This window comes from Crocuta crocuta, unplaced genomic scaffold (assembly GCF_008692635.1).
Source record: "Crocuta crocuta isolate KB4526 unplaced genomic scaffold, BGI_CrCroc_1.0 scaffold462, whole genome shotgun sequence".
Lineage (NCBI taxonomy): Eukaryota > Metazoa > Chordata > Mammalia > Carnivora > Hyaenidae > Crocuta > Crocuta crocuta.
In genome coordinates, this window is record NW_027527437.1 from 1,310,261 (window position 1) to 1,336,638 (window position 26,378).

The 26,378-nt window shown below is 37.7% G+C and overlaps 1 protein-coding gene across 1 annotated transcript in view; it reads right to left on the reverse strand.

The window, feature by feature from the left end:
• Positions 1 to 26,378, reverse strand: part of LOC144228168 (uncharacterized) — an 86,272-nt gene that overhangs the window by 25,125 nt on the left and 34,769 nt on the right. The window contains 1 exon segment of the mRNA XM_077759978.1: positions 11,773 to 11,848. Within this exon segment, the coding sequence (XP_077616104.1) occupies positions 11,773 to 11,848 (76 nt within the window).

Here is a 26,378-nt window from a genome sequence, read left to right on the forward strand (position 1 = left end):
TTCGTAGGTGATTGGGAGGAGCTGGGAGTACGTAATGACTCACCCCGTAGTGACTTGGGTCCATCACAATGTGCAGAATGATCAAAAGTTGAACAAAAATTTCTCAAAAATAAAGTTTGATTTTTGGCCAGAGATAGAGCTAGCTGTAGGCAAAGAAGAAGGGAATAGTCACCTACTTACGGCACTTGAGAAACACCAAAAATCTCCACGAACTTCCCTCTACAATACAAATCATTCCTACAAATTGAGTCTTCCTTCTTAATTTCATCAGGTTACTATTAATAAGCAAATGTTCCACTTAAATAACAAAACTTTAAAGTCTTGAGATTCCTAAAACATTTACCATTCCATTTATTGATTTGTCAAATATTTTTAATGCCTACTATTTTAGGTTCAGGGAGTAAAGAGGAGAATTAAGTCCCTACTCTCATGGAATTTACATGCTAGTGAGGCAAGAGACAATAATCAAATATATCAAATGTCAATGGGTGTTGGGTCTAAATGGAGAAAAAGAAACAGAATAAGGATGATCATGATGGTGATGAAGGGGAATACAATTTTATATTGTCTGGTTAAGGAAGGCCTCTCAGGAAAGGGGACCTTGGAGGTAAGGGAATGAGCCATGCAGACATATCTGGGAAGAGTGACCCAGACAGGTGAACAGAAAATGCCAAGTCCCTAAGGTAAACAATGCTTGTCATGTTCTATATACAGCAAGTTACTTGGTGTAGCTGCACTGGGGATGGGAAATGGGAGGAAAAGTGGATCACAAAGGTGTTGGGGAGTCTGGAGATCAGAAAGATTTTTTAGAACCTTTAAGGTCACAGTAAGTATTTTAGCATTTGCTTTCAATGGAAAGCTATTCAATGGTTTTGAGAGGAGGAATGCAATGCCATTTGAAAAGAATCACTATGACAGCTGTGTGGCAAATAGATACAGGAGGTTGAAGCAGGGTGACTGAAGAGACAGCTATTAACAATAATCAATGTGAGAGGTGATCCTGGTTGGAAATAAGGAGAGGGCGGTTGAGGCGATAAGAAGCTGTATTCAGGATATATTTTCCAAATAGACCCATAGATTTATTTAGGGAGTATGGAAGAATCAAGGATGAATTCAATGTTTTTGGCATGAGCAACTGAAACACAGAGTCGCCATACCCATGGGAAAACCTGAGGTGGATACTGTTGGGGTAGTGAGAGAAGGACGGAATTAAGAACATAGTTTTGAACATGTTACATTTGAGATGTCTATTAGACACCAAAATGGAAAAATCAGGAGCCAGTTGTATGTATGGAGTTCCAAAGAGAGGTTGAAGATGAACCTATGAACTGGGGAATCAATTTTTTGGTGATATTTAAAGCTATAGGATTGGACAAGGTTACCTGGAAAGTGAATATAGAGAAACAAGGTGAGGTTCTACTACTGAGACAAGATCTAAAGTTTGGGGAAAGAAGGAGGAACCAGCAAAGGAAGACTAAGAAACAGTGGACTAGTCAAGAAGAAGAATAAACAATGAATGGTATCCTAGAAGACAAGTGAAGAAAGTGTTTCAAAAAAGGAAGGAGCAGATGTCAGTGTTGCTGATTGGTCAAGGTAGCCAAGAACCAAGAATTTAACATTTGATTTGACAATGTGTAAACCATTAGTGACCTTGACAAAGGAAGTTTCTGTAGAGGAGTGGAGAAGAAAGCATGATTATAATGGGTGAAGGAGAGTTGGAGGGGAAGAATCAGAAATAGAGATTATAAACAACTCCTGTAAGAATGTAACTGTAAAAAGCAGAAGAGAAATGAGATGATAATTGGAGGGTGATGTGGAGATACAACAAAGTAATGGGCTACTAAAATAAAAATTGTTTCAGCAGGGATCCAATAAAGAGAGGAAGGGGGGGAAAGTGAAATAATTATAGGAGCCCTGTCCTTTAGGATACGGGAGGGGTGCGATCCAGTGGACAATTAAAGATGATGATTACTTTAGATAAGGGGCCTGGGTGTAGTTCTTAATTGTATTAAGTGATCAAATTAGCAAGCTCTTTGAGTACTGATGATAAAGTTTGATTGGGCATTTACAGTGTAACAGCACTATTTTAATCACCTGATATATGTTTCATCTCATCCTCAATCCTATAAATAAAATTGAACCCATAATTTATCTATTTACTTAATCATTGAACAAATATTTAATAAGAGCCTGCTTCCAAGCACTATACTAGCTGCTGGAGAATAAAAAGTGAAGAATAAAATTATCAGGTAACAGCTGTGAGATGTTCATGATATACCAGGCTTTTGCTCATAATTCCATATATAATCTCATTTACTCCTCACACTCACACCAGACTCTGATATTGTGTCCAGATCTTATACATTAGAAAGCTGAAGTTTACAAGGTAGGTAGCATCCAATAAAACCAATCAACCATGCATACTCGGATTATGTGATTCCCCAGTGCCACTTGTATGTTTCCTCCCCTCTATACTATACTATGTGATCCTTTACATCTGCATTACTGAGATAAACAAAAATTATTTAAAGAACAAAAAAATAATAAGAAAAGAACTGCAGTGTGCCCAGTACAAGAAAATGACTGGGTACTAAATCAGAAAATAGTGGAGTAATGGAGTTGGGAAATCTGTAAAAAGGAGTTGTCAGGGAAAGCTACTTACCAAGAAAGTATCAGTTTAGCTGAGACCTGATAGATAAGAAATAATGGATGAGGGTACAAGGAAGCAAAATAAAATCAATGTGGCTGAAGTACAATGGAAGAATGTAAGAGTAACTTGAGACAAACTGAGGAACTAGGGAGGGCTCTGATATTGTGGGGTCTTTAAGGCTCAAAAGAGGAGTTTAAATTGCATTCTAAGTCTGAGTCATCACTAAAACTTTTTAAGCAGGAGAGGACATACCAGCTCTATATTTAAGCATATCTCTTATGCAGTGTAGCAGATGAATTAGAAATACTGGTGAGGAGGAATGATGTGCAATCGTGGAAGAAGGGAGACTACTTGGGTAGGAGTAATGCAGGAGATAATAGTGAAAAATGGACACGGAGAAAACTAGCAGGATCTGAAAAATACCTTGGCGATAGCATTTATAGGATTTAGTGATGAAATGAACATAAGCGATGAGAAAAAGAGAGATGACTCTGAGGTTTTGGCTTGAACAGCTGGGTAGATGGTGCAACTTACAGAGTTTCCACATATTGAGATGGGAAAACTTAAGGACGGGAGCAGGGAATAGGTTTGGGAAGAGTCAAGAATTGTCTTTTGGATAAATCCTGCTGGAAATATTAGACTACTGAGTGTTGGGGTCTAGTGGAGAACTCTGGGCTACAGACATAAACTGGAAAGTCAACGGTGCAAAGATGATATTTAAAGTTAAAGGTGTGGATAAAATTACCTAGAAGGAGTATAGTGAAGTGAGAGAGGAAGGGAAGAGAAGGGAAGAGAAAAACATTGTTTAATTAATTTATCAGGAGATATGAAAGCCTGTTAGTATGCTGATAGAAATGATCCTGTAGAGAGGAGTATTGTAGATAATATTGAAAGGAGGACCATGTGAGAATACCTAGAGAAGTGAGGGAAAACTGGAGCCATACCCCAAATGGAGACAATAGCCATTAATGTAAGAGGGATACTACATCATAAGGGGAAAAAGTAGAAAATGGGTGCAAATGGTGGGTTGGTTTATTAATTCGATGATGGGAAAGAAGATAAAGAAATTTGCTGATTAAGAGGCACCAGGCTGACTCAGTCAGAAGAGCATGTGACTCTTAATCTTGGGGTTGTGAGTTCAAGCCCCATATGGGGTGTAGAGATTACTCAAATAAAAACTTTTTAAAAATTAAATTTCCTGATTAAAAACAAAGACAAAACTTGAGCCCATATCTGTCCATATCAAAGCAGCACGGCCATTGACAAAACAGCGTTTTAAAAACTGCTTTTCATTGTTAACCAAGGTTGCTGCCAAACCTGGGGAGCCACTTTTTCCCAGAGCAAAAGTGGCCATAAGTCTGCTCCCGCCTTACTAGAGATATCTTGCCTGTACCTCCGTCCTAACAGGATCGTGGCTCAGGTATTTTAGCAAAGGACAGAAAGAAGACCACTTTCCACATTCTGAGAAAAATGTCAAGCCATCAGATTCCTCCCCTAACAGGAGTGGGAGTAGAGTCCGTTCCATTTGGTTCTCTTTTTCCTAGCCTTTCATGTGAATAATTAAAAATCTAAGTATTTGACAATTCTGGGCTTTAAACTTTATGCCAGTGACTGTTGTTTACATCAAACTTAGAAACTGTTGGACAGGGGTGCCTGGGTGGCTCAGTGAGTTAAGCGTCTGACTTCTGCTCAGGTCAGATCTCATGGTTTGTGGGTTTGAGCCCCGCATCAGGCTCTGTGCTGACAGCTCAGAGCCTGGAGCCTGTTTCAGATTCTGTGTCTTCCTCTCTCTCTGCCTCTCCCCCACTCATGCTCTCTCTCTGTCTCAAAAATAAACTATTAAAAAAAAACCTGTCAGACAACAAGTTTTCCAAAAGACCACTCACAAAGCACATCTTCCCTCTGCTCATCCCAGCTTAGACCTCTCTCTCTTTTCTGTACTGTTTTTTCTTGCTAGGTCCTGGCCATTTTTGCCAAGACATCATAGCTTTTGTCTTCCACTTGCTCTTACCACTTCTCTTTGTCACCCACCGCTCTATTCTTTTTCTAATCAAGAAGTATCTTTCTTGGGGTGCCTGGCTGGCTCAGTCAGTGGAGCTTGCAACTCTTGATCTCGGATTGTAAGTTTGAGCCCCACATTGGGTATAGATGTTACTTAAAAACAAAATCTTTAAAAAAAGAAGAAGTAGTACCATTCTTATCACAAGGCTCAGTTGGAGTCCTGTGTCCCTCGAGATGGCATCCAACTATGCCCCATTGTCTTTTCCAGAGTGGTTTCTATCTCAGTCACAGAAAAGCCTTAAATTCAAAAATACAAGGTGCTCAACCAAATTCTGCTTTAAAAAACCATAAATCTGGTTTCCTTCTCTCCCAACGATTTTAGGAACAGCATTTTTGTATTCCAATTTATACCCAGCCCTTCCTCACAGCACTCCTGGCTCATCCTTGGCTATTATCTTTCATCTCTTGTTCTGCTCAGTCCGGTCCACCCACTCCCCATCATTCTCCACAGCAATCCTGTCAAAAAATCAATTTGCTACTTCCTCTGCTATTAAAGTGCCTATTCTAGCAATTCTTCCCTTTTATGGAAGAGAAATGAGGGTGGAAATAAGCTCTCCTCTGTTGATCCCTAACATAGGCATGACTGAATTTCTAATAGAAGTACTGTGTCATTTTAGATAATTTACAGAGACTGCTGCACTTTAATCAAATCTCATTAAAATGGAAATGTTCATTATAATTCAAGAGCACTTACTGAATTGTACTAGTTTGTTCACTAAAAGCATTTGCTTTTAGCGTAACGTGACTATAATAAATGCTACTGATGGAGAAGCCTTGCATATGCCCAGAACTAGACAAAGAGATCTGGAAAATGAGGTGCCGGGGTGGCTCAGTCAGTTGTCAGACTTCGGTTCCGGTCATGATCTCACTGCTCTTGAGTTTGAGCTCCACATGGAGCCCCAGGTTGAACCCCGAGTCAGGCACCACATCTGTGCCGACAGCTCACAGCCTGAAGCCTACTTTGGATTCTGTCTCTCTCTGCCCCTCCCCTGCTCATGCTCTCTCTCTATCTCTCTCTCTCTCTTTCCCTCTCTTTCTCAAAAATAAACATTTTTTAAAAAGAGAGAAATCTGGAAATAAAAAAAGATTTAGACCTCTAGGGAAAATTGGGTATCAGATATCAAACCAGCTTAACTGGGGCTAGGGCTGCCATCCATTCAGTCCTCCCTGAGGAAAGGAGAGTAAAAATATGACCAATTTATGTAAATTATACTTTAAAACTTGAAATTAGGGATTGCCCTCTGAAAATATTTAAACGGTGAAGTTAATAAACACTTGGGAGTGGAAGGGTGTCCAAAAGGTAGCACCACACCCCTAAATAATAACTTGTTAGCAGGCAGCTGAACATTCTCCTCTAATTATACGACCAAGGTGTAGATCTGGTGGGGACTGTCTGAGGACAGTACTGAGGACTGTGGCATTGATAGCTGTACCTATAGATATAAAGGAGAACACAAGAAGAAAGGAGGAGACCCAGATCCTGAGTCCATGTGTGTCTTGTCATGCTGTGACTGCACAGGTTCATCCAAAGAATAAAGGGTTCTGCTTCCAGTTGCACTCTCTGTATAAAGCATGGATTCAACCTAGTGACTACTGTTAAATTTATAATTTGTTCTAACTCCAGAGTGACTGAGAAACCCATAAAAAGAGTATAAAATATCGCTGTCCACTTTCACCCAAATGTTGTTAGTATTCTGTTTGGGGGCGCCTGGGTAGCTCAGTCAATTGAGCGTCTGACCAGCTCAGGTCACCACCTCGCTGTTTGTGAGTTCAAGCCCCATGCTGGGTTTTGTGCTGACAGCTCAGAGCCTGGAGCCTGCCTCGAATTCTGTGTCTCCGTCTCTCTCTGCCCCTCCCCAGCTTGTACTCTGTCTCTCTCTCTCAAAAATAAATAAACAAAACATTTTTTAAAATATTCTGTTTGCTTTATCCTCTCTCTCTCTCTCTCCCCCCCCCCCACTCTTTGTGTCTCTGTGAATTTTTTTTAATGATTTGATTGTAAGTTGTAGACATATTGTCCATTTACCCCTAAATATTTGAGTGTGTATTTCTTATTTAGCCATCGTAAAATTATCAAAATCAGGAAATTATTATTGGTTCAATATTATCACCTACTCTATAGCCCTTATTTAGATTTTACCAATTATCCCAGTAATATCCTGTGTAACAGTCACAAAAATCATAGATCAAGCGTTGATTTAGTTACCATGTCTCTTTAGCCTCCTATCTGGAACTGATCCTCAGTCTTTCTTTACAGTGACATTTAAGTAGAATACATCACTTATTTAATAAAATGTTCTTCCATTTGGGTTTGTCTGATATTCCCTTATGATCAGATTAACTTTATGCATTTTTGGCAGGAACATCACAGTGATATTTTTTCTTCTTTGTGATTGTATCAGGAGGTGCCAATGTCAATTTGCCCTATTAGTGGAGACATTAACTTTGATCACTGTGTTAAGATATTTTCTGCTAGATTTCTCTGCTAAGAAGCTATTGTTTTTCCTTTTATAATTAATAAGTATTATTAATTATTCTATCATTCCATAATAAATGATGATATATTGGTTGGCTTTTGACTATAAGGAAGACTTTTCCCTGTGATTTTATTTGTGTATGTATCACTATAACTCATACAATAGAGCATGATACATATATAAACAATGGATTATAATTTTTTGCTGTTATTTATTTTGAACCTCAAATTGAGACATATTTGAGACATATTTAGCCACAAACTTGTGATTTTTTTAAAAATTCAGATTGCTGGCCTTCATTGAAAAATCAGTGCCCTGGGAGAAACTGGGGCAATAATTCCATGGATCAGAGTAGCTGAACAAAATCTGAGCATGCCTACATTCTATAATTTCTAGATCCGCCTCTTTGATGACTTGACTCATTTATATTACTCAACCTAGCATTTATTTTTTTGACTCATATAGAAGCGGTTTTCCTAAACTAACACAAATTCTTTTTTTTTTTTTTTGCAATTTTTTACCTCTTTAAAGGAACTCTCTGATTTTTTTTAAAAATGTTTTATTTCTGAGAGGGAGAGAGAGAGAGCATGAGCAGGAGAGGGTCAGAGAGAGAGGGAGATACAGAATCTGAAGCAGGCTCCACGCTCTGAGCTAGCTGTCAGCACAGAGCCCGATGCGGGGCTCAAACTGACAAACCATTAAGGAACTCTCTGATTGATTCTCACATAGACTGCAGTAAGAACACAAACTAATCACACAGGTTTTAGTTTCTCCATTTTCATAACAGTTATTTCTTACAGAAAATTATTAAATTATCAAATTGTCTACCTAAGTTTCTTGGATTTTAGTTATTGCTATTCAGTCCCCCGGGATCTATTTAGACCTGGATACCAACAGGAGTGTGTGTGTGTGTGTGTGTGTGTGTGTGTGTGTGTGTGTGTGTGTATTTAAGCCTATGTATTTATTTTGAGACACAGCTGACAGTGCAGAACCTGATGCAGGGCTCAGTCCCAAGAACATGAAATCATGACCTAAGCCAAAATCAAGAGTCTGACACACTCAAAGGACTGAGCCACCCAAGTGCCCCAAGAATGTGTCTTTGACCTTCAAAGTAGAAGACAATTTCTGGAGCAGCCAGTGAGGGCTCTGCCTGGCTTTCTGCTCCATCAGAGTCTCGTCAGACCACAATGCACCACTTCTATCCCCAAATAAGCAAGAGTAATTTATAAAGAATAAATACATTGCATGGATAAATACAAAGAGAGGGTTTTTGGAGGGTGAATACAGGTAGAAATGATGATATAAATGGAAGTATAAATAGATGACTTATTACCCAAGCAAGCAACTTTCTGAAAAAAAGATTATAGAAGAAAATCATGGAAGATGGGAGCAGAAGTAAAGAAGTGATCAGAGACTTCTGATTGAAAAATAGAGGGGGTAAAAACCCGAAAGGTTAATAAATGCCAAGCCAAACCAAACAAATCAAACAGTCCAGGTTTCTTCTTGTGGTAGAACTTGTATCTAAATGGTTTATGGCTTAGTATTGCTTTTTTTTTTTCTTTAACAGTTTAGTTTAGGGTAAAGTGGCCCTGACCGAAGCTTAATGGGGATTTCTAGTTAGAAGTGTCATAACATAAAAGTTGTTTTTAGGTCTGGTTCATTTAGTAGTTAATCCATTCAAACTGTCTTTTTAAGAAGTATAAACTAATATAGTTATAATTAAAATATCCAATGATACTTCCCTATCAAATAAACTTGATTTTCAAAAATAATGGAAAATGCTAGAGAGTTTTGAACTTTATAATCAAATAGCCTTTTGCTGCTGAAGAAATGAGAGATTATGAATTTATGGAGCTATGAACCAGGGTGTTAAAATTTGTTTCTTATATAGTTTGATCTATTGTTAATGTGGAATTTGTAGCTTGTGTGAAATGTTACTAACCCATAGGTTTCTGCACATGTTTTAGAATTCTTGTTGCTCTAAGAAGTCAGTGGTTATGCATGGAGTAGAGAACACAGGAAAAACTCAAGCTAATGTAACAGAATAGGGGAGACTGGGTGGTTCAGTCAGAGTGTTTGACTCTTGATTTTGACTCAGGTCATGATCCCAGGGTTGTGGAATCAAGCCACTCATCATGCTCCACACTGAGCATGGAGCCTGCTTGGGATTCTTTCTCTCCCTCTTCCCCTCCCCAACACTTGCATTCTTTCTCTCTCTCAAATAATAATAATAATAATAATAATAATAAATAAAGTAACAGAATAGAACAAGATGGGGGGGCACCAAGTGGCTCAGTGGGAAAAGCATGATCTTGATCTTGGGGTTGTGAGTTCAATCCCCACATTGGGCATAGAGATTACTAAAAACAAAAATAAATCACAGAAGGAGGATGAGGGGAATCTCTGAAGAGGCCAGGAAGAGGCCTCCATGAGAACTAAGAGATGATGTTCCTACCACCTCTTCTCACCCTTGCCTGCACATGGAATCCCCTTGGGAGTTGGGGATACCATGGCCTCAAACCTAACCCAATGAATATAACATATGGTTGGACTTCAGCCCTTTTTAAATCTATCTGAAAGCCATTTAAACGCTTACTTATAATAGTTTAAGGGCAGGTGGGAAAGTTGGAGAAGTTAAGGGGAGTTTAAGGGTGTGAGAAAATTTCAGATTAAACAACCAATCACCATGTTTGGTTAATTTATAAAAAGGAGTTGCTGGACAAAATTATTAAAGGAACTCAAGTTTATTAAACAGTAAAGAATGTTTAAGCACTGAGAAATTTCTAGTTTTACCTTCAGCTTTTTTCCTGAACACTTTCCACTTTCCTGATCCAGGTCTTAGAAAATTGTACCATTAGTTATTATTTTTGGATATAGTAATTTTTTTTCTGAAGAGCTTGCCAATAAAGAAAGTAAACCAGAACACAATCATTTATCAACAGCCCAAATGACCTTTAAACATTTTTTTTTTAATTTTTTTTAATGTTTCATTTATTTCTAAGAGAGAGAGTGTGTGAACCGGTGAGGGTCAGAGAGAGAGGGAGATACAGAATCTGAAGCAGTCTCCAGCCTTTGAGCTGGCTGTCAGCACAGAGCCCGATGCGGGGCCCGAACCCACGAGCCATGAGACCATGACCTGAGCAAGTCGGACGCTTAACCGACTGAGCCACCCAGGCGCCCCGACCTTTAAACATTTATAAGGCACACAAAATGTTCACTACAGCCATGTGTATTCAGTGGTAAAATAACCAAGGTTATCTGTAAACAATAAAATATGCAATTATTTTACCATAATTCCCTGGAGCCTGATACTAAATGTATTTTAAGCCTCAAAATAATATAACCCAAGATTGACAAATAGTTATTTACTTAATACATTTTTAATATATAAATTGATAAATAAAACAAAAAATATTTATAAGACTCAAAATTTTAAATAAATTTTAGGATAAAATTNTATTAGTATTCCATTGAATATGTTTCAAGTGGCTAGTGTAATGTCAAATAGATTACTCTATAAGTGATAAATGGTTTACCTATTTAAAATACATAGAATAGAGGTATGACTACAGTAAAGGTAAAGCCAAATTATTTACTTTTCTCCCAATGGTTAATTATATAATTAAATTTTATTTTATCACATACTTTCAGTAATTAACAATGAAACATTCTTCTGGTATTCTAACAGACTCTCAAAGTATCCATTGAGTGTTTATCAATGTGGAGAAGCAGGGATCAGAAACTGATCATTAGTAATCTAATAGGCAAATCAGATCAATGTATCCAGAAAATTAGCTGCTTGCTAGAAATAAGGGGCTGATATTGGTTTTCTGGACACAAAACAGTGAGAGAGTTATTGTGTAATAAAATTGATGGAGCACCCTTCTTTAGAATTTACTTGAAGTTCTACAGTCAGCAAAAGTGAAACAATTTATCAATACATCCTATCAATTGTGCCAAAAAATCATTTTTTATTTTTATTTTTACTCACTATTCACATATTTTTGAAGCTCTTATGTATATAAGGAGCTACACTAGACTAGGACCTGGACCTCAAGCAAACAGTGCCATGGTCTTCTTGCCTCAGAAATAGGGTTCAGTGTAGAGCTGAGTATTTAGGATTAATGATGAGAGATTAGAAAGAAATTACATGAAAGAAATCATACCACACAGACTAGGCTAAAATCAATCATGAATAGAGTTTAGTTCACTACCAAAATACACTGGAGCACTAGCAATGACCCTAACTAAATACTATGAAACTTTTCCTCCAATAATTCCTCCAAGAGTTTCCTTAACATTTCTTTTCCCTATTTGCCACATAGTTCAAATTTGGTGTTTGAATTCTCAGTATCACAACCAAGCTACTGTTGGTAAAACAGTCAATCTCTCCACTCATGAAGCCCACAACTCCAACCTGCTACTACCAAGACTTTTTATAACGTTGCTACAATAATTCCAGAGTAGCCAGGGGACCTGGGTTTTCCCCTTGTCCAAACCACTTGGGTCCCTCACTCCTCCTTGCCCTTGCAGCCTGCAGAATGTAGAGCAAGAAAGAAAGTGGATTAACCAGTTGTTACTTACAAGAAGCCATGTGGGAGTAGCCTTGACTCTCAACCTCTGCCTCTTGTTTGCTTGGCATCCTCTCTGATTCTCTTGCCTGGCAAAGAAAAACAAAAATAGAATCATCCTTCCTCCATGGTGCTGAAGGGATTAAATAAGATCATATAGGTAAAGGACTTTGAACATTTTTAAACAGTGCTCAATAAATGGTAGCGATGATGAGTCCATTTTAAAGATTTAAACCTGTATGAAGTGGCATAAACATATTGCAGGGAAGAGGGAATGGAAGGATGAGGCCGTCCAAACCCCAAAGGTTCAAAGAGTTCTGATTTTGATTCATCTCCATTCAAATAGGGCAGAAGCTATGTATGTATTCTCTCTCTATGTCCCAACACATATCCAGCATTCAGCTGTTAAATCCATTAATTTAAAAACCATTGGCCAATGAAAAAATAGCCTAAGGTGAAATTAAGCCCAGCCATAGATCTGACTCTAATATCTGAGCAAGTTACTTAACTCCATCTTGTCTTAGTTTATCTGGTAGTTGGAATTGATCATGCTTGCCTCTGCCTAGCCAAGAGTCATAAGGAGAAATGAGAAACAAGATACCTGCCATAGTAGAAGTGGAAATGAAGACATTCAAATTATAAAATATTTTATTTTCTTTCTATAAAAATATTATTATGTAAAACAAGCATAATTATACTTCTCATGGGGTTACTTTGAGAATTAGAAATAATACATGTAAAATTCTTGCACAGTGACTGACATAAAATAAGAGATCAATAAATTATAGCTATTCTTTTTATTTTTATTACTGAGGAACTTTAAAGTAATTTCTGCCTCCTTTATGAGGAACATGACAAAACAGCTGTGCAAACAGTGTACAAGTTCCTTGAAATTAATAGAAAATGTTCACATTTCAACTTTCAGGAGTCCATTGTGTTCTTGTTTGCTAAATGAGTACACCATGTGCAATGGGAATGAGTCAGTTCTGTCCAACCTTCCTTAGGATGTTATAAACTGTGGCATAATGTTAATTAGCAACAGTCAGGGCTTTTTAAGATTCACACTGATATGTTTCATCACAAGTGCATTACCAAACAAATAGGATGTTTATTTTTACCACCACACCTTCAGACTCATCAGTGATATAGAACTCAGCCTGCACTAAGAAACTCCCAAAGCAAATGATATAAATACCTCTTTATAGACTTATCATTTGGCCAGCCTAAACACGTTATCACAAGTTTAGATGATCTTTTAGAAAGCTCCTCAGCTTTGTTATATATGTGAAGTATATATTACACTTACCTAACATGTTCTCATCATGTTATTGGCTTATTTGATTTTCACACTATATGAGATTTAAGTAGATAACTATGGGCTATTTTACAGCTTGAAAAACTGAGATGCTATGTAGTTAAATGACTTTAACAGGGTCAGTGATGAAGACAAAACTATAATCCAACTTTATTTCCACTGCATTTTGCTATTTTCACATATCTCCAATGCTCCAGGAAAATAAAATGCCTCTAAACCACCCACCATTTTTCAAAAAATGACCACGAACAATGCATCCAGATGGATATAATACAAGGTATTCTAGGAAGTTGATCTAATATTGTTATTAGGAATACATAAGATGAAAATGACTTGCCATGTCAGTAGAATAACCTTCATAACCACTAAAGATAAGAACTAATCTGTCAGAAAACTAACCCCATCTAAATATGAAGGCAACAGGGAGAGCTTCAGATCAAAAGTCTGGGTTTCAGGGTAATTCTGGCTCTAAATATCTGTGTGACTTTGGATAAATTCCTTCTCTCTCTAGGGTTCCAGTTTTATCATCTATAAAATAAGACTGTTGGACTAAAGGTAGCTGGCCGAATGTTGAAGTTATTGTATTTACTAATCAGCAGCTGACTCACTGGAGGTATTCATCTCTTAGCAATGGTTTACTAGCATAAACACTGAGAAGTAGAAAGGTAAGAGTGCTAAGACTATTAAGTTTATGGTAGTGTTCTATACAATAAAATATGTAAGCTATTCTCATGAGTAAGCTGCAATAAAAAATATGGTTGTGACAATGAGTGTCTCAGAGCCTTATCAAAGTTAAAATTAAAGATTATGACATCTAAGGTCTCACTGAAATGTCCTGTTGCTGCAATTTTCTTACTATAAGATTTTCCCTTTTGTGATTCAGTTCATTCTGTGGCTCCTGGCTAGTGAGGAGAGGCAGCCTTGCCAAGATCATCCCATGTCTTAAGGGATCTCGGTTGTACAGGAAAAGCCAGCTAATCTGACCACTCACTCCAGGAAGACGGAGGATAGAGGGGGGACTGCCTTTCCTCACTTTCCACACAGTCTTCAAAATGCATTCTTTTTTGAGGTGGGGGGGCGGTGCAAGTGAGTGAGAGGCAGAGAGAGAGAGAGAGAAGTAGGCTCACCCCAAGCAGGGCTCATGTTCACCCGACACGGGGCTCACTCGAAGTGGGCACAATCTCATCTGAAGAGAGGCTTGTGCTCATGAACTGTGAGATCATGACCTAAACCAAAGTCAGATGCTAAACAACTGAGCCACCCAGGTGCCCAAACACATTTTTTATGATTACTTTTCCTTCTTAAGACTTTCCTTGAAATTTATTTAAACCTGGTTTCACCTGGCCCTGTTCCAAAATAGTGTATTTTTTCCCTTTGTAATTGCCATTTAACGTAATAAAAAATTCCTTAGGAAAGAAATTTCAACTTTCGATAACTCTATAAATACAGAGCAAATGCACCTTTTTATCTTGAATTTCAATGAATGTCCCTTTTAACACTTTACTTGCCGTGAGAGAAAGGAATTATATTCCTCAAAAGTTCCTTGAGAAAAACCATGAAATGAAAAACAGATCCTTAATGGTGCCCTAGAGAGAGAAAGTTAATTTCAGATGACTGGAAAATAACCATTTATCTTTCATTAAGAATTCAGAAAGAATCATTATTTTACCACCCCACATACCATTTTATATATAACCTTAAATAGAGCAGAACAAATTTTCAGAATTCTAGACTACTGTTCTAAAGAAGCACTTCAATAATTAAAGACAGTAAAGTTTTGGGGTTCCTGAGTGACTCAGTCAGTTGACTGAGGAGCTGACTCAACTTCAGCTCAGGTCATGATCCTGTGGTTCGTGAGTTCGAGCCCCACATGGGGCTTTCTGGTGTCAGCGCAGGGCCCGCTTCAGATCCTCATTTTCCCTCTCTCTCTGCCCCTACCCCACTTTCTCTTTCTCAAAAATAAATAAACATTAAAAAATAAATAAACATTAAAGTTTTAAAAACCCACAATCTTAAGTACATTACCATTCTTTGTAAAACAGTGTAGTAAAATAGAAGTATGACATCTAATAATATTATTATCATTTTAACATATAAGCTATATAAAGAGTTGTTAGTGGGATGGTTAATTTTCTTTTTTTTATACTCAGTCTTCAAATTCAACGTGTATTTTATACACACAGCACAGTTCAATTTGGGGTAGGCACATTTCAAGTAGCCAATAGCTATGTATAGCTATTGTCTTCACTATTGGACTATGTGGGACTGTATGAGGTAAAATTCAAATTCCTCTAGAATGACATAAAATGCTTTTCTTAATCTATCCCTAGCCTGTATTTCCAGCCGCATCTCCTGTCATATACTCTATACTTCAGTCATTCCCTAAAATGCCCAACTCCTTCAACCATATACTTTTACATAGACCACATTCCTCCAACAGATTGAGCCCTCTGCTTTCCTTAGTCTGAAGAACTTCATCTCATTTGGCAACAAAGATATTCCTTTTATTACATCTCACCCTGTTACCTACAATTTTTATAAGTGCTAGCTGTTTTCTGATTCTGGCTAAATCGTAATCTTTTTAACAGGAGACCTGCCATAATCATTTCTGTACTCCCAACATGTTTGATGAAAAGAAGGAAGAAAGGAAGGAAGAAGGGAGGGAAGGAGAGAGGGAAGGAGAGATAATAACTCTTATGTTATTAGATTTGGATTTTTTTTAACAAATTGGATGTTCAAAGCTAACAAAAACAAATCAAAATAATTTTTCATTTGTCCTTTGATTCAAGTGCTCATGGGTCTTTGGCCTTGACCCACCCATATTACTGTAGTACAGTATCATCAGTAAACAGAAATCAAAGACCAACAAGGTCTGAGCTACTGTGTAAAATAGATCTAGTTCCCACACTTTGTGTATATCATCTTTCTTTTTCATCCTTGGAAAGTATTATTCCTAATAATTGCATAACGATCAGTCATGATCAATGTAGTGAAACCATAATTCAAATTACTGCATTATGTTGAATTATATTTCTGTGATGAATAAGCATGCTTTAAGAGAAATGCTTATATTTTATCAAATTTCTATTAAAAGACCATCAAATATCTTTATGTAACAATATAAATGTATCAGTATATTTCTAGATATCTTGATATACTTAATATTACACAAATAGTCAATGTGTCTAGATTTTTATGAACAATGTCTATGCTTTTTAATCTTGTTTTTAAGCCCCCTTATTACCAAAATCTAGTTCCAGAAAATCTTCTACATTTTGAACATTATTGTGGAACTGGGATATACAGATGATGATAAAATAAAATTTTACCTTTTGTTTAAATCTGCTTTAAAAAGAAAATGAAAATATTATTAAACATTCTGAGAAAGTATTATCTAACAAACAGGTAGTTTAATGGTATTTATGTTGATTTTTCTCTCCAGAACAGTTCTGCCTTGAAACAGATCTAGAGAAGGGATCTTTTCTGATATAATGCTTCCTAATGCCTCTCTGAATAGAAACTTTGTGATAGTGTAATTTTCTTTTCATTAATGGCATTAAGTTTAAAATGATTTATCATATCCTTTGAAATAAAATAATCCAACATTTAAGAGTTTGCAAAACTTGATCTCGAGAGGACCAGTATGGGCATTCTTTTCCTTTATTAAATTCTGCAAACATTTTTTACATATTTATTAGGTTTATATATTTTGTGAGAGAGAGAGAGAGCAGGGTAGGAACAGAGAGAGGAAGAGAGAGAGAGTCCCAAGCAGGCTGTGCACTGATAGTGATGGAACTCACCAACCATGAGATCATCACCTGAGCCAAAATCAGGAGTTGGATGCTTAACCAACAGAGCCACTCAGGTGCCCAGTGTAATCATTTTTTTCATAAACAGTTGTCGAGAACTTTCTCATGGCAATTGGGAGGGGAGGAAATAGACAAAATTCCTGTTCATAGGTGGTTTGCATTCAAGGAGAATACAAATACAGAAAACTATTATAAACTATAGAAACATATATGAGAAGGAATAAAGGGCTCATGGAAAAATTTAGACAGAAAAAGGAGAGGAAAGTAGAAGTTAATGTCTAAAGTGTAATCTCAATGACTATCAAGGCTATACTAGTACAACTATAAACCACCTTTTTCATCCTGGGTTCCCGTGATCTTAGCAGTTCATCAAATTCAGAACTTTCTTTACAATCATATATTAGCACAGCATTTGTTTGCTTTGTGTTCTAGCCCTTGAGGAACTGGCAGTTTTAATCATTAATTTTAATTAATTTGATAATACCTTTAGTAAATTAAGATGTTACACCTTCCCAATAATATTTACATTTTAGTAGCACTTCCTTACAGAATTATTCATTTTTGGTTGGAGAGTGCTTTCATTTTTAGAGTTCTCTCTGAAACTGACCCTGAGATAAGGATTCAAGTGCAAATAGTTATTTTGGAGGTGATACCAGGAAAGAGAGGAGGAGCTAGGAAGAGAAGTGGAAACAAATAAAGGATGAGTTACCAGGCAATATACTGTGGGCAAATACTACAAAATCTCTGTGGGGATCTCTGGGCACCAGTGGAACACACACCTCAAAGTGAAAGAGGATCTGGGGTATTTATACACCAACCACCCTCTGACAGCTGCTCCAAAGGGATGTTAATTCTTTGACACTGTCAGCCTGCCACAGTCTGACCAAGTTGATTCAGAAACAGCCTCAGACAACGAAATACAGGGGCTGGAAGTTGGAATTGGGCCAGTGTGCCCTGAAGTTCAAGGACAAAGGGCAAAGATGGCACCATTGGCAGGGTGCAATTTGAAAACAGTTTGAAAGAAATGATCATTTTTGTCACTCACCATCCTACTCCCAGCCCCACTTAATAAATCACTCCTTCATATCACTTTCTTTAAGTATACTTTACAAATATGAAATCAGGATGTGCTGCACTGGGTGTTATATGGAAACCAACTTGACAATAAACTATGAAAAAAAAAGAATGTGCATATTAGTTCATTTTCTAATGTCATGCAATAATTTATCATCTATTTTCTATTATAATAAAAATCTATCATATATTTTATCACACTTATTTTGTTGTTTTTTGAAAAGGAGGGGCGCCTGGGTGGCTTAGTCGGTTAAGCGTCCGACTTTCGCTTAGGTCATGATCTCACGGTTCGTGGGTTCGAGCCCCGCGTCGGGCTCTGTGCTGACTGCCAGCTCAGAGCCTGGAGCCTGTTTCAGTCTGTGACTCCCTCTCTCTCTGACCCTCCCCGGCTCACGCTGTCTCTCTCTCTCTCTCTCTCCCTCCTAGAAATAAATAAAACATTTAAAAAAAAGAAAGAAAAGGAATCCCCACTGGATTATGTAACATTAAACATATGGCTCCACAAAGATTAGAAAAGCTGTGGCCATCAGGAATAAATATTGGTAATAACACTGATGAAATTTCACACATGCAGTTTAATGTGAGAAAATTGAAAGACTTTCATAGAACTTAGATAAGCAACTAGGCTTGTTTTTTAACAAGAATATAAATGAAGACATTTGTTATTAAAATGGTAGCCTTTGAAATTGGCTTCCTGCTTTCATGTAAGAGGAAACAGATGAAATTTTTCTCTCATGAGAATGAAAAATAATCAAACCAATCTATATGCATTTTATTATGAGAAAAATACTTGGAAGAATTCTATTGGTATATGCTGGTGCAACATGTCAATTTGTTATTAAAAAGTCCTCTTCTATCAGCCCTGTGCAACTTGTATAAACAAAGATCCTGTGTATGGTAGAGGATTTGCATTTTCATAGGTCTGTATGTTCAGAAATTTCAGTGTAAGGATTACATAATATTCTTTCCTACGGATATTTTACTATTCATTTCTTGTGACACTTCTTCTCCCAGTACCCATTGGAAGCCAGGCAATGTGCTCCAGGACTGAGGATATATATGGAAATGAACTTGAACATTTTGAAGAACAGACCAACATATATACAGATGTGTACTAAGTTCAATGTTAGAAACATGATCAACTGAAAGGGACACCCCAGAAGATGGTAATTACCTGATGGCCATCCATGGAAGGCCCAAACTGGGGAGACATCTTCTTTAGGTTTTGTAGGATAAGTGGGTGGATACGAACCTGCACACCAGGCAGGAGAAAAAAACCTGTATGAAAGACTGAGGTCTGAGGGTTCACTATTTTTATAATATGTGCAAATAAGTAGCATGAATAACTTATACGACAGGTCTCCTGTTGGAGTTTTTAGGTAGGTATTTTCCTCACTTTGTAGTTCCAGATAATATTGCAATGAACATCTCTATGCTTCCGGGTTTTTGTTTCTCTTAAATTAATTTATAAATATGAACTTCTAAGCTGGAATTAGTTAAAAGAAAGGCTCACTTAATCAGGAGATACGCTTTCACGGCAGTGTGGATAAAGGAATTTTAAGCAAAATGATCCAGTGGCTTAAAGAATGTAACTCCAATGTAAGATAGAGCCTGCAGGGGGCTTCCTTCCTTTCTTTTCTCTTCCATGAGCTCTTTGCCTTTTCCTTGCAAGTTTCTACCGCGTGGTTCAGCTGTAGGGCCATGTGTTTCGTGACTGTTCTGGCTGAAGGTGGTAAACAGAGCAGAACACCAGAGTTAAGACTATAAATCATCTTGTGTTATAATAGGGCTCTGTTTTAAACTGCTTCTTTTTCTTTTTTTTTTTAATTTTTTTAAATGTTTTATTTATTTCTGAGAGAGAGAGAGAAAGACAGCATGATCAGGGGAGGGACAGAGAGAGAGGGAGATACAGAATCTGAAACAGGCTCCAGGCTCTGAGCAAGCTGTCAGCACAGAGCCCAACGCAGGGCTTGAACCCACGAACTGCAAGATCATGACCTGAGCTGAAGCCGGGCGTTCAACCAACTGAGCCACCCAGGCGCCCCAAACTGCTTCTTTTTCAAAGAAGAAAAATCCCTATATTAACTGAATTGAGCTGGCAACTAGAAAGCCAGTTGTTGCCTTTAAAAAATTTTTAAATAACTTTCAAGACTATTTTTTTTAATGTTTATTTATTTAGAAATGTGGGGAAGGGCAGAGAGAGAGGGAGAGAGAGAATCCCAGGCAGGCTCTGAGCTCCCAGCCCAAAACCTGATGTGGGGTTTGATCTCCCAAACCATGAGATCATGACCTGAACCAAAATTGAGAGTCGGGCACTGTATTGACTGAGCCACCCAGGCGCTCCTTTCAGGTCTATTTCAATTATTTATATTTTCTATTTCTAAAGCATTTTAATCAATATTTTTATGAAATGAGTTACAAGGTTTTCTTTCTACTCATCAAATCTTCAAATTAAAGGTGCTTGACAAGAGGGGGAGAAAAGCCTCTTAAATCCTTTATCAACAGTTTTTACATAAATACTGGAAAACAGTTCGGAGCACATTACTTTTCAAATTGTACAAGTCAGATATAAGATTTATGTCAATATGTAGAGAGAAATAATAATTTGAAGCAATAGTCACCAAAACCCTAGCATAAACCTCTTAGTGAAGTTCCGACTATTATCTACACTACACACTTATTTCCTTTACAGGATTTAAGACTCGATATTTGATACAGTTTATTAGTTATATAACAGATATAAAGAAACAAAATTAAGTAAATAATCCTGATTCACACAATTTCTGGCTTTTACATTCAATAGTTTTGTTTATTTTCCTGTTTTCAACTTTTTGGGATTAGTCCCAGGCATGAAGTCCTTATTGCTTCAGATGAAATTGCTTCAGGCCATTTCCTAAAGGAAATTACGTAATATCTCTCACTTCTTTGGCTTTTTTTACACCATTATTTCTTTTCAAAGTAGAGTAAGAAAAATATAACAGAAAATGTTTCCACATTTATTTAAGGATAAAATTATCTTTGGGGCCATTTGGTCCTTACTTAAACAAAATTATTTTAAAGATGGGATTGGAAGCATTCTAAATCTTTTTTTATTTTATTAAACATGCTCCTTCAGGGGCACCTGGGTAGCTCAGTGAGTTCAGCATTTGACTCTTGATTTCCACTCAAGTAATAAATTTATGTATGGTACGTGAGATCGAGCCCTGCATTGTCAGAGCTGCTGACAATGCAGAGCCTCCTTAGAATTCCCTCTCTCCCTATCTCTCGATCTCTCTCCCTCCCCTGCTCACACTGTCTCTTTCAAAATAAATAAATAAACATTTAAAAAAATTTTTTAATAAATAAACATGATCCTTGAGACAGAAGACCCATACTCACTCCTGGCTACCCAGATTCTCCCTGGCAGCACCCTGGATCCTGTGCATCTCAACCCCATTAAAATGAAACAATTTGGGGTCCTCAAAATTGGTGCCACTATCTAATGACTAAGTCTTACTGTGATGTTAAAGTTTTTTGGAGCACCTGGCTGGCTCAGTCAGTAAAGCATGAGACTCTGGTTCTCAGGGTTGTGAATTTGAGCCACACACTGGGTATAGAGATTACTTTTAAAACTTTTTAAGTAAATAAATAAATTAAATTAAAGGTTATTAATGGCTTAATATAATCATTTGCTGTATTAGAAGGAGTATCGCATTTAGAATCAGTAGATACTCTCATAATCTTGTTCTACTACTTACTGAGTTCTCTGAACCTCCGTTTTAACAGTGTAGTTTCATTACTGAGCACCTAGTATGGGCCACTATTCTAGGTACTTGGAGATACAAAAATAATTGAGAAAGACCTGGTCAACGGTCTCAAGCAGTTTGCCAATAGTGGATTAAAAGGAAGANGAAGAATGGAAAGCTAATTGTCTTTCAGAATTTTTTCCTGTTCCCAAAAAAATGTTAAGCTTTGGTAAACACTTCTCAGAAAAGACAAGTTCCCCTCTTGCTAGAACTGGAAAGTCTTTATTTTTTCTTCTTAAATCTTATTTGTCCTAATTTAAAGATAATATGTGAAGGGGGCACCTGGATGACTTAAGTCATTTGAACCGAGGTCATGATCCCAGCATTGTGGGATCAAGCCCCACATCATGCTCTGCACTGAATATAGAGCCTCTTAAGATTCTCTTTCTCTCTCCCTCTGTCCCTCTCCCCTCCTTGCATGTTCTCTCTCAAATAAATTAAATTAAATTAAATTATTTTTTATTTATTTCTGAGAGAGAGAGAGAGAGAGAGACAGTGTGAGCAGGGGAGGGTCAGAGAGAGAGGGAGACACAGAATCTGAAACAGACTCCAGGCTCTGAGCTAGCTGTCAGCATGGAGCCCGATGTGGGGCTCGAACCCACGAACCGTGAGATCATGACCTGAGCCAAAGTCAGACACTTAACTGACTAAGCCACCCAGATGCCCTAAAATAAAATAATTTTTTAAAAAGATAATATGTGAAATGATTAGAAAGGAAACAAAAACGCTGAGCATCCTTAGGAGTTTCATTACTGATTTAGGAAAGATTTATATGCCCTATATTAATAAAGTAACTGCTATGTTGGGTAAATATCGAAAGTGAGTGGGGGCGCCTGGGTGGCTTGGTCGGTTGGGCGTCCGACTTTCGCTTAGGTCATGATCTCGTGGTTGGTGGGTTCGGGCCCCGCGTCGGGCTCTGTGCTGACTGCCGGCTCGGAGCCTGGAGCCTGTTTCGGAGTCTGTGTCTCCCTCTCTCTCTGACCCTCCCCTGCTCACGCTGTCTCTCTCTCTCTACTAGAAATAAATAAAAATATTTAAAAAAAAAAAAGAAAAAAAAAGAAAGTGAGTGGATGAGATCTAATCTAACTGTTAAAAACAAACAAGGGAACATCTGATCCCTCACTTATTTACAGATTAAAAAATGGAGGTTAGAGATGTCAGGTGGTTGGTCCAAGGCCACACCACCTGTGAGAAGCAAAGAAGACTAGTGAGTGGCTAGTGAGTGGCAAAGAGGACCCAAAGCTCAGTGTTTAGACTTTCATTCTCTCATCCATTCCTTTAATGAACACTTAGAGAGTGCCGACTACATACAAACCATGCAAAACACTGCGAAGAATTCCAGCATTCATGAGAAGGCTCTCTGTTCCTTCTCCTAATACTTAATGATCAATGTCAACTGCATTTTATGACAGAGATGAAGACTCAGTTTGGAGAGACCTTGTTTATCTGAAGAGATGAGATGAACAAAATGTAAAAGTCTAAATTATTATGAAATATGCAAGATGACATGAGTCCTTGGAGTAATACAATTAATGAGCCATGGAATATGGTAGAAACTAATGAATATTCATGCTCTAATCAGAATCATTGCTCAGTGAATGAGGGTAGGTGACCTGAATTGTGCCTTTGGTCTTAATCTCGAGGACAAAGAACAGCGAAAAGCAGCAGCAGGGAAATAGCTTTCTAAATAAAAGATTAAAGAGAAGGCTAAGGTAGAAAAGTCGCTCCCATTCCCAAGCCAAAAGAGGGTGGGAGGTCTATCTTACCCTCTACATCCAAGTCTTACTTCTTCAAAACTGGACTACAATAAAACTGTTTTAGAATTCCTATTGAAATCCCTTCAGGTTAAAAAAAATGTAGATGGAAAGAAAAAGTAGTCTCTTGGATACTTTATTGTAGTGTTTATTGAACTATTCCTGCATGTGAGATTAGCTGCCAGATACAGCTAGTGTAAGAGTCTCAGTAATAACTATTTTCAACCCTAAGGAACTGGATTCCAACTGTAATTCCACACTGAAAGATGTATTTATTGTTCTTTTTTATCTTTGACTATTAGAATTCTTTTTATTTTCTAATTTAAATTACAGTTCTTAAACACAGAGTGTAATATTAGTTTCAGATGTACAATTTAGTAATTCAACACTTACATACAACACTCAGTGCTCATCACAAGTGCCCCCCTTAATCCGCATCACCAATTTACCATCCCAACCCCACCTCCCCACCTCCGCAATATTCCTTTTGGTAACTGTCAGTTTGTTCTCTATAGTTAAGAGTCTATTTCTTGGTTTTCCTCTCTTTCTTCTCCCTATGATCATCTACTTTGTTTGGTAAATTCCACATATGAATGAAATCATGTGGTATCTGTCTTTCTCTGACTAACTTATTTTGGTAGCTCCAACCACATTGTTGCAAATGGCAAGATTTCATTCTTTTTTATGGCTGAGTTATACTCCAGTGTGTGTGTGTGTATGTGTGTATCACATCTTCTTTACCCATTCATCAGTCAACAGGTCTTTGGGCTCTTTCCATAATTTGGCTATTGTAGATAATGCTGCTATAAACATCAGGGTGCATGTATCTCTTCAAATTAGTGTTTTTGTATCTTTGTGGTAAATACATAGGAATGCAATTGCTGGACTGGCTATTAAAATTCTTATAAGAACTTCCCCGCTGGTTGTTGTCCTTTTTGATACAGGGACTTGTGCATCCCAGACTGCCTGCTGTCCCATTGGTTTCTACACATCCCAGATACTATAAATTTGGGAGTTGCCATTTCCCATCCTTTTGCTACCTAAATTTTCCTTGAACATTATGGTTATATCACTGGCATGCACTGCTAAACTTCATTGTGATTAAATAGTCACCAAAAAATAAAATAAGATAAAATAAAATAAAATAAATAATAAAATATAAACCACCCTAGTCAGAGTGAATATCAGCCAATGTCTATAGGTCCCTTTAAACGTAAAGGAAACTAGGGGAGCCTGGGTGGCTCAGCCAGTTAAGCCTCTGACTTCAGCTCAGGTCATGATTTCATGGTTTGTGAGTTCGAGCCCCATTTTGGGCTCTGTGCTGACAGCTCAGAGCCTAGAGATTCTGTGTCTCCCTCTCTCTCCGCCCCTCCCCTGCTTGTGCTCTGTCTCCTCTCTCTCTCAAAAATCAATTTTAAAAACAATTTTAAAAATAAAGGAAATTAACACCTGTGGTATACTATCTGTGATATGAGAAAATAGCCAGGTAGAGAAGGGCCTACCTAGCTTTGTGCAAATTCTTCCTTTGCCAGGAAAAATATTAATACACCTATCTTCTTTTCTAAGAAAACATGTACTTGAAGAGAAATAAGCAAAATTTGGCTTTATAGAAATATTCAAAGTTAATCCTTCCGTGATGCTAATGGAAAGAGTATGAAAATATTAATCCTATTTTTTAATGCCCTCTGGTTAATAATACCTTCATTTTCTCAATGCACCACACAAAAGAGAAAGCAGCATTGATGTAGGCCTCTTTGGGGAAGAAAAAAAAAATGTTGCCTGGAATAAAGCACATCAGGTTCCAAGCTGCACTGAAGCTCGTGCCTGGTTGTAGGGATGCTTCTGGGGAGCTCATGCCCAGAAACAGGGTTTGACACTGAGTGCAGAGATACAGTGTAGCCCACAAATGTCGGGTGTGATTCAAGTCACACCAAACTCAATGAATATATTTGGGCTATAAATCATACACAGTTATGGCAAATTTTCAACTTTATCTTCACCCAAATCTCTGATGGAATCAAGAACTGGACAAGTGCACCCTAATTCATTTTTTGGATTCGGAGGAGTGTTGTTATTTTAATTTTTTGTTTAAACTGGTGCTTGGGAATCTCTTATGAGTTCAGCAATCGGTCAAGCATTGGGCTGAGATAAGCTGAACTGGGTCCTCTTTCTTGACATGTTTAGTTCCTCAGATTGCATACATTCTGTGCATGTAAAGACTGCAAGTATGAGAAAGGGCACTAGTGGCTGACCACAAAGCAGATTGGGTAAGTCACCATAATGTAAGGTTAGCATGAAGGTTACTTCATTTTTGTTAATTCAGCTTGGAATGTGAGATTCATATAACCCAGTGAAGTCAGGCAAACTGGTCTGAATTCAACCTCATTCTTACCAGCCATGTGACTTTAAGCAAGGTACTTGAATTCACAGAGTTTCCATGGTCTCATATGCTGTTCAATTCAATACCATTCAATTCAATAATAATTGATAAAATACAGAAGTCTGTGCTAGGCCTTGGGAAATATAAGGGATAAAACTGATATGGGCCAGTCTTGGCAAGCTGGAAAGAACCACAGAAGCCCATGTAAAGAGGCTACAGAATTCCCATAACATATTCAGATGGCTCGAAAGCAAGTTGTCTAAGCACCATGACATTCCAGGGCCCAGGAAAGTTTTGCTGCTTATAACCCACAGTGGGCGATGAGGGAAGATCACGTGGCATTCTCCCAGCCCTTGGGAGACACTGGCTCTTCTCCAGCTGCAGATGTCGCCACAACAACCCAGAAGAAACTTGCCAGGAGCTCTTGCCAAGTTTGGAAAAGCTCAGACCTGGATTCCTCTTCTACAAACCACAACACATTTTCCTTTTGAGTAGAAGGAAG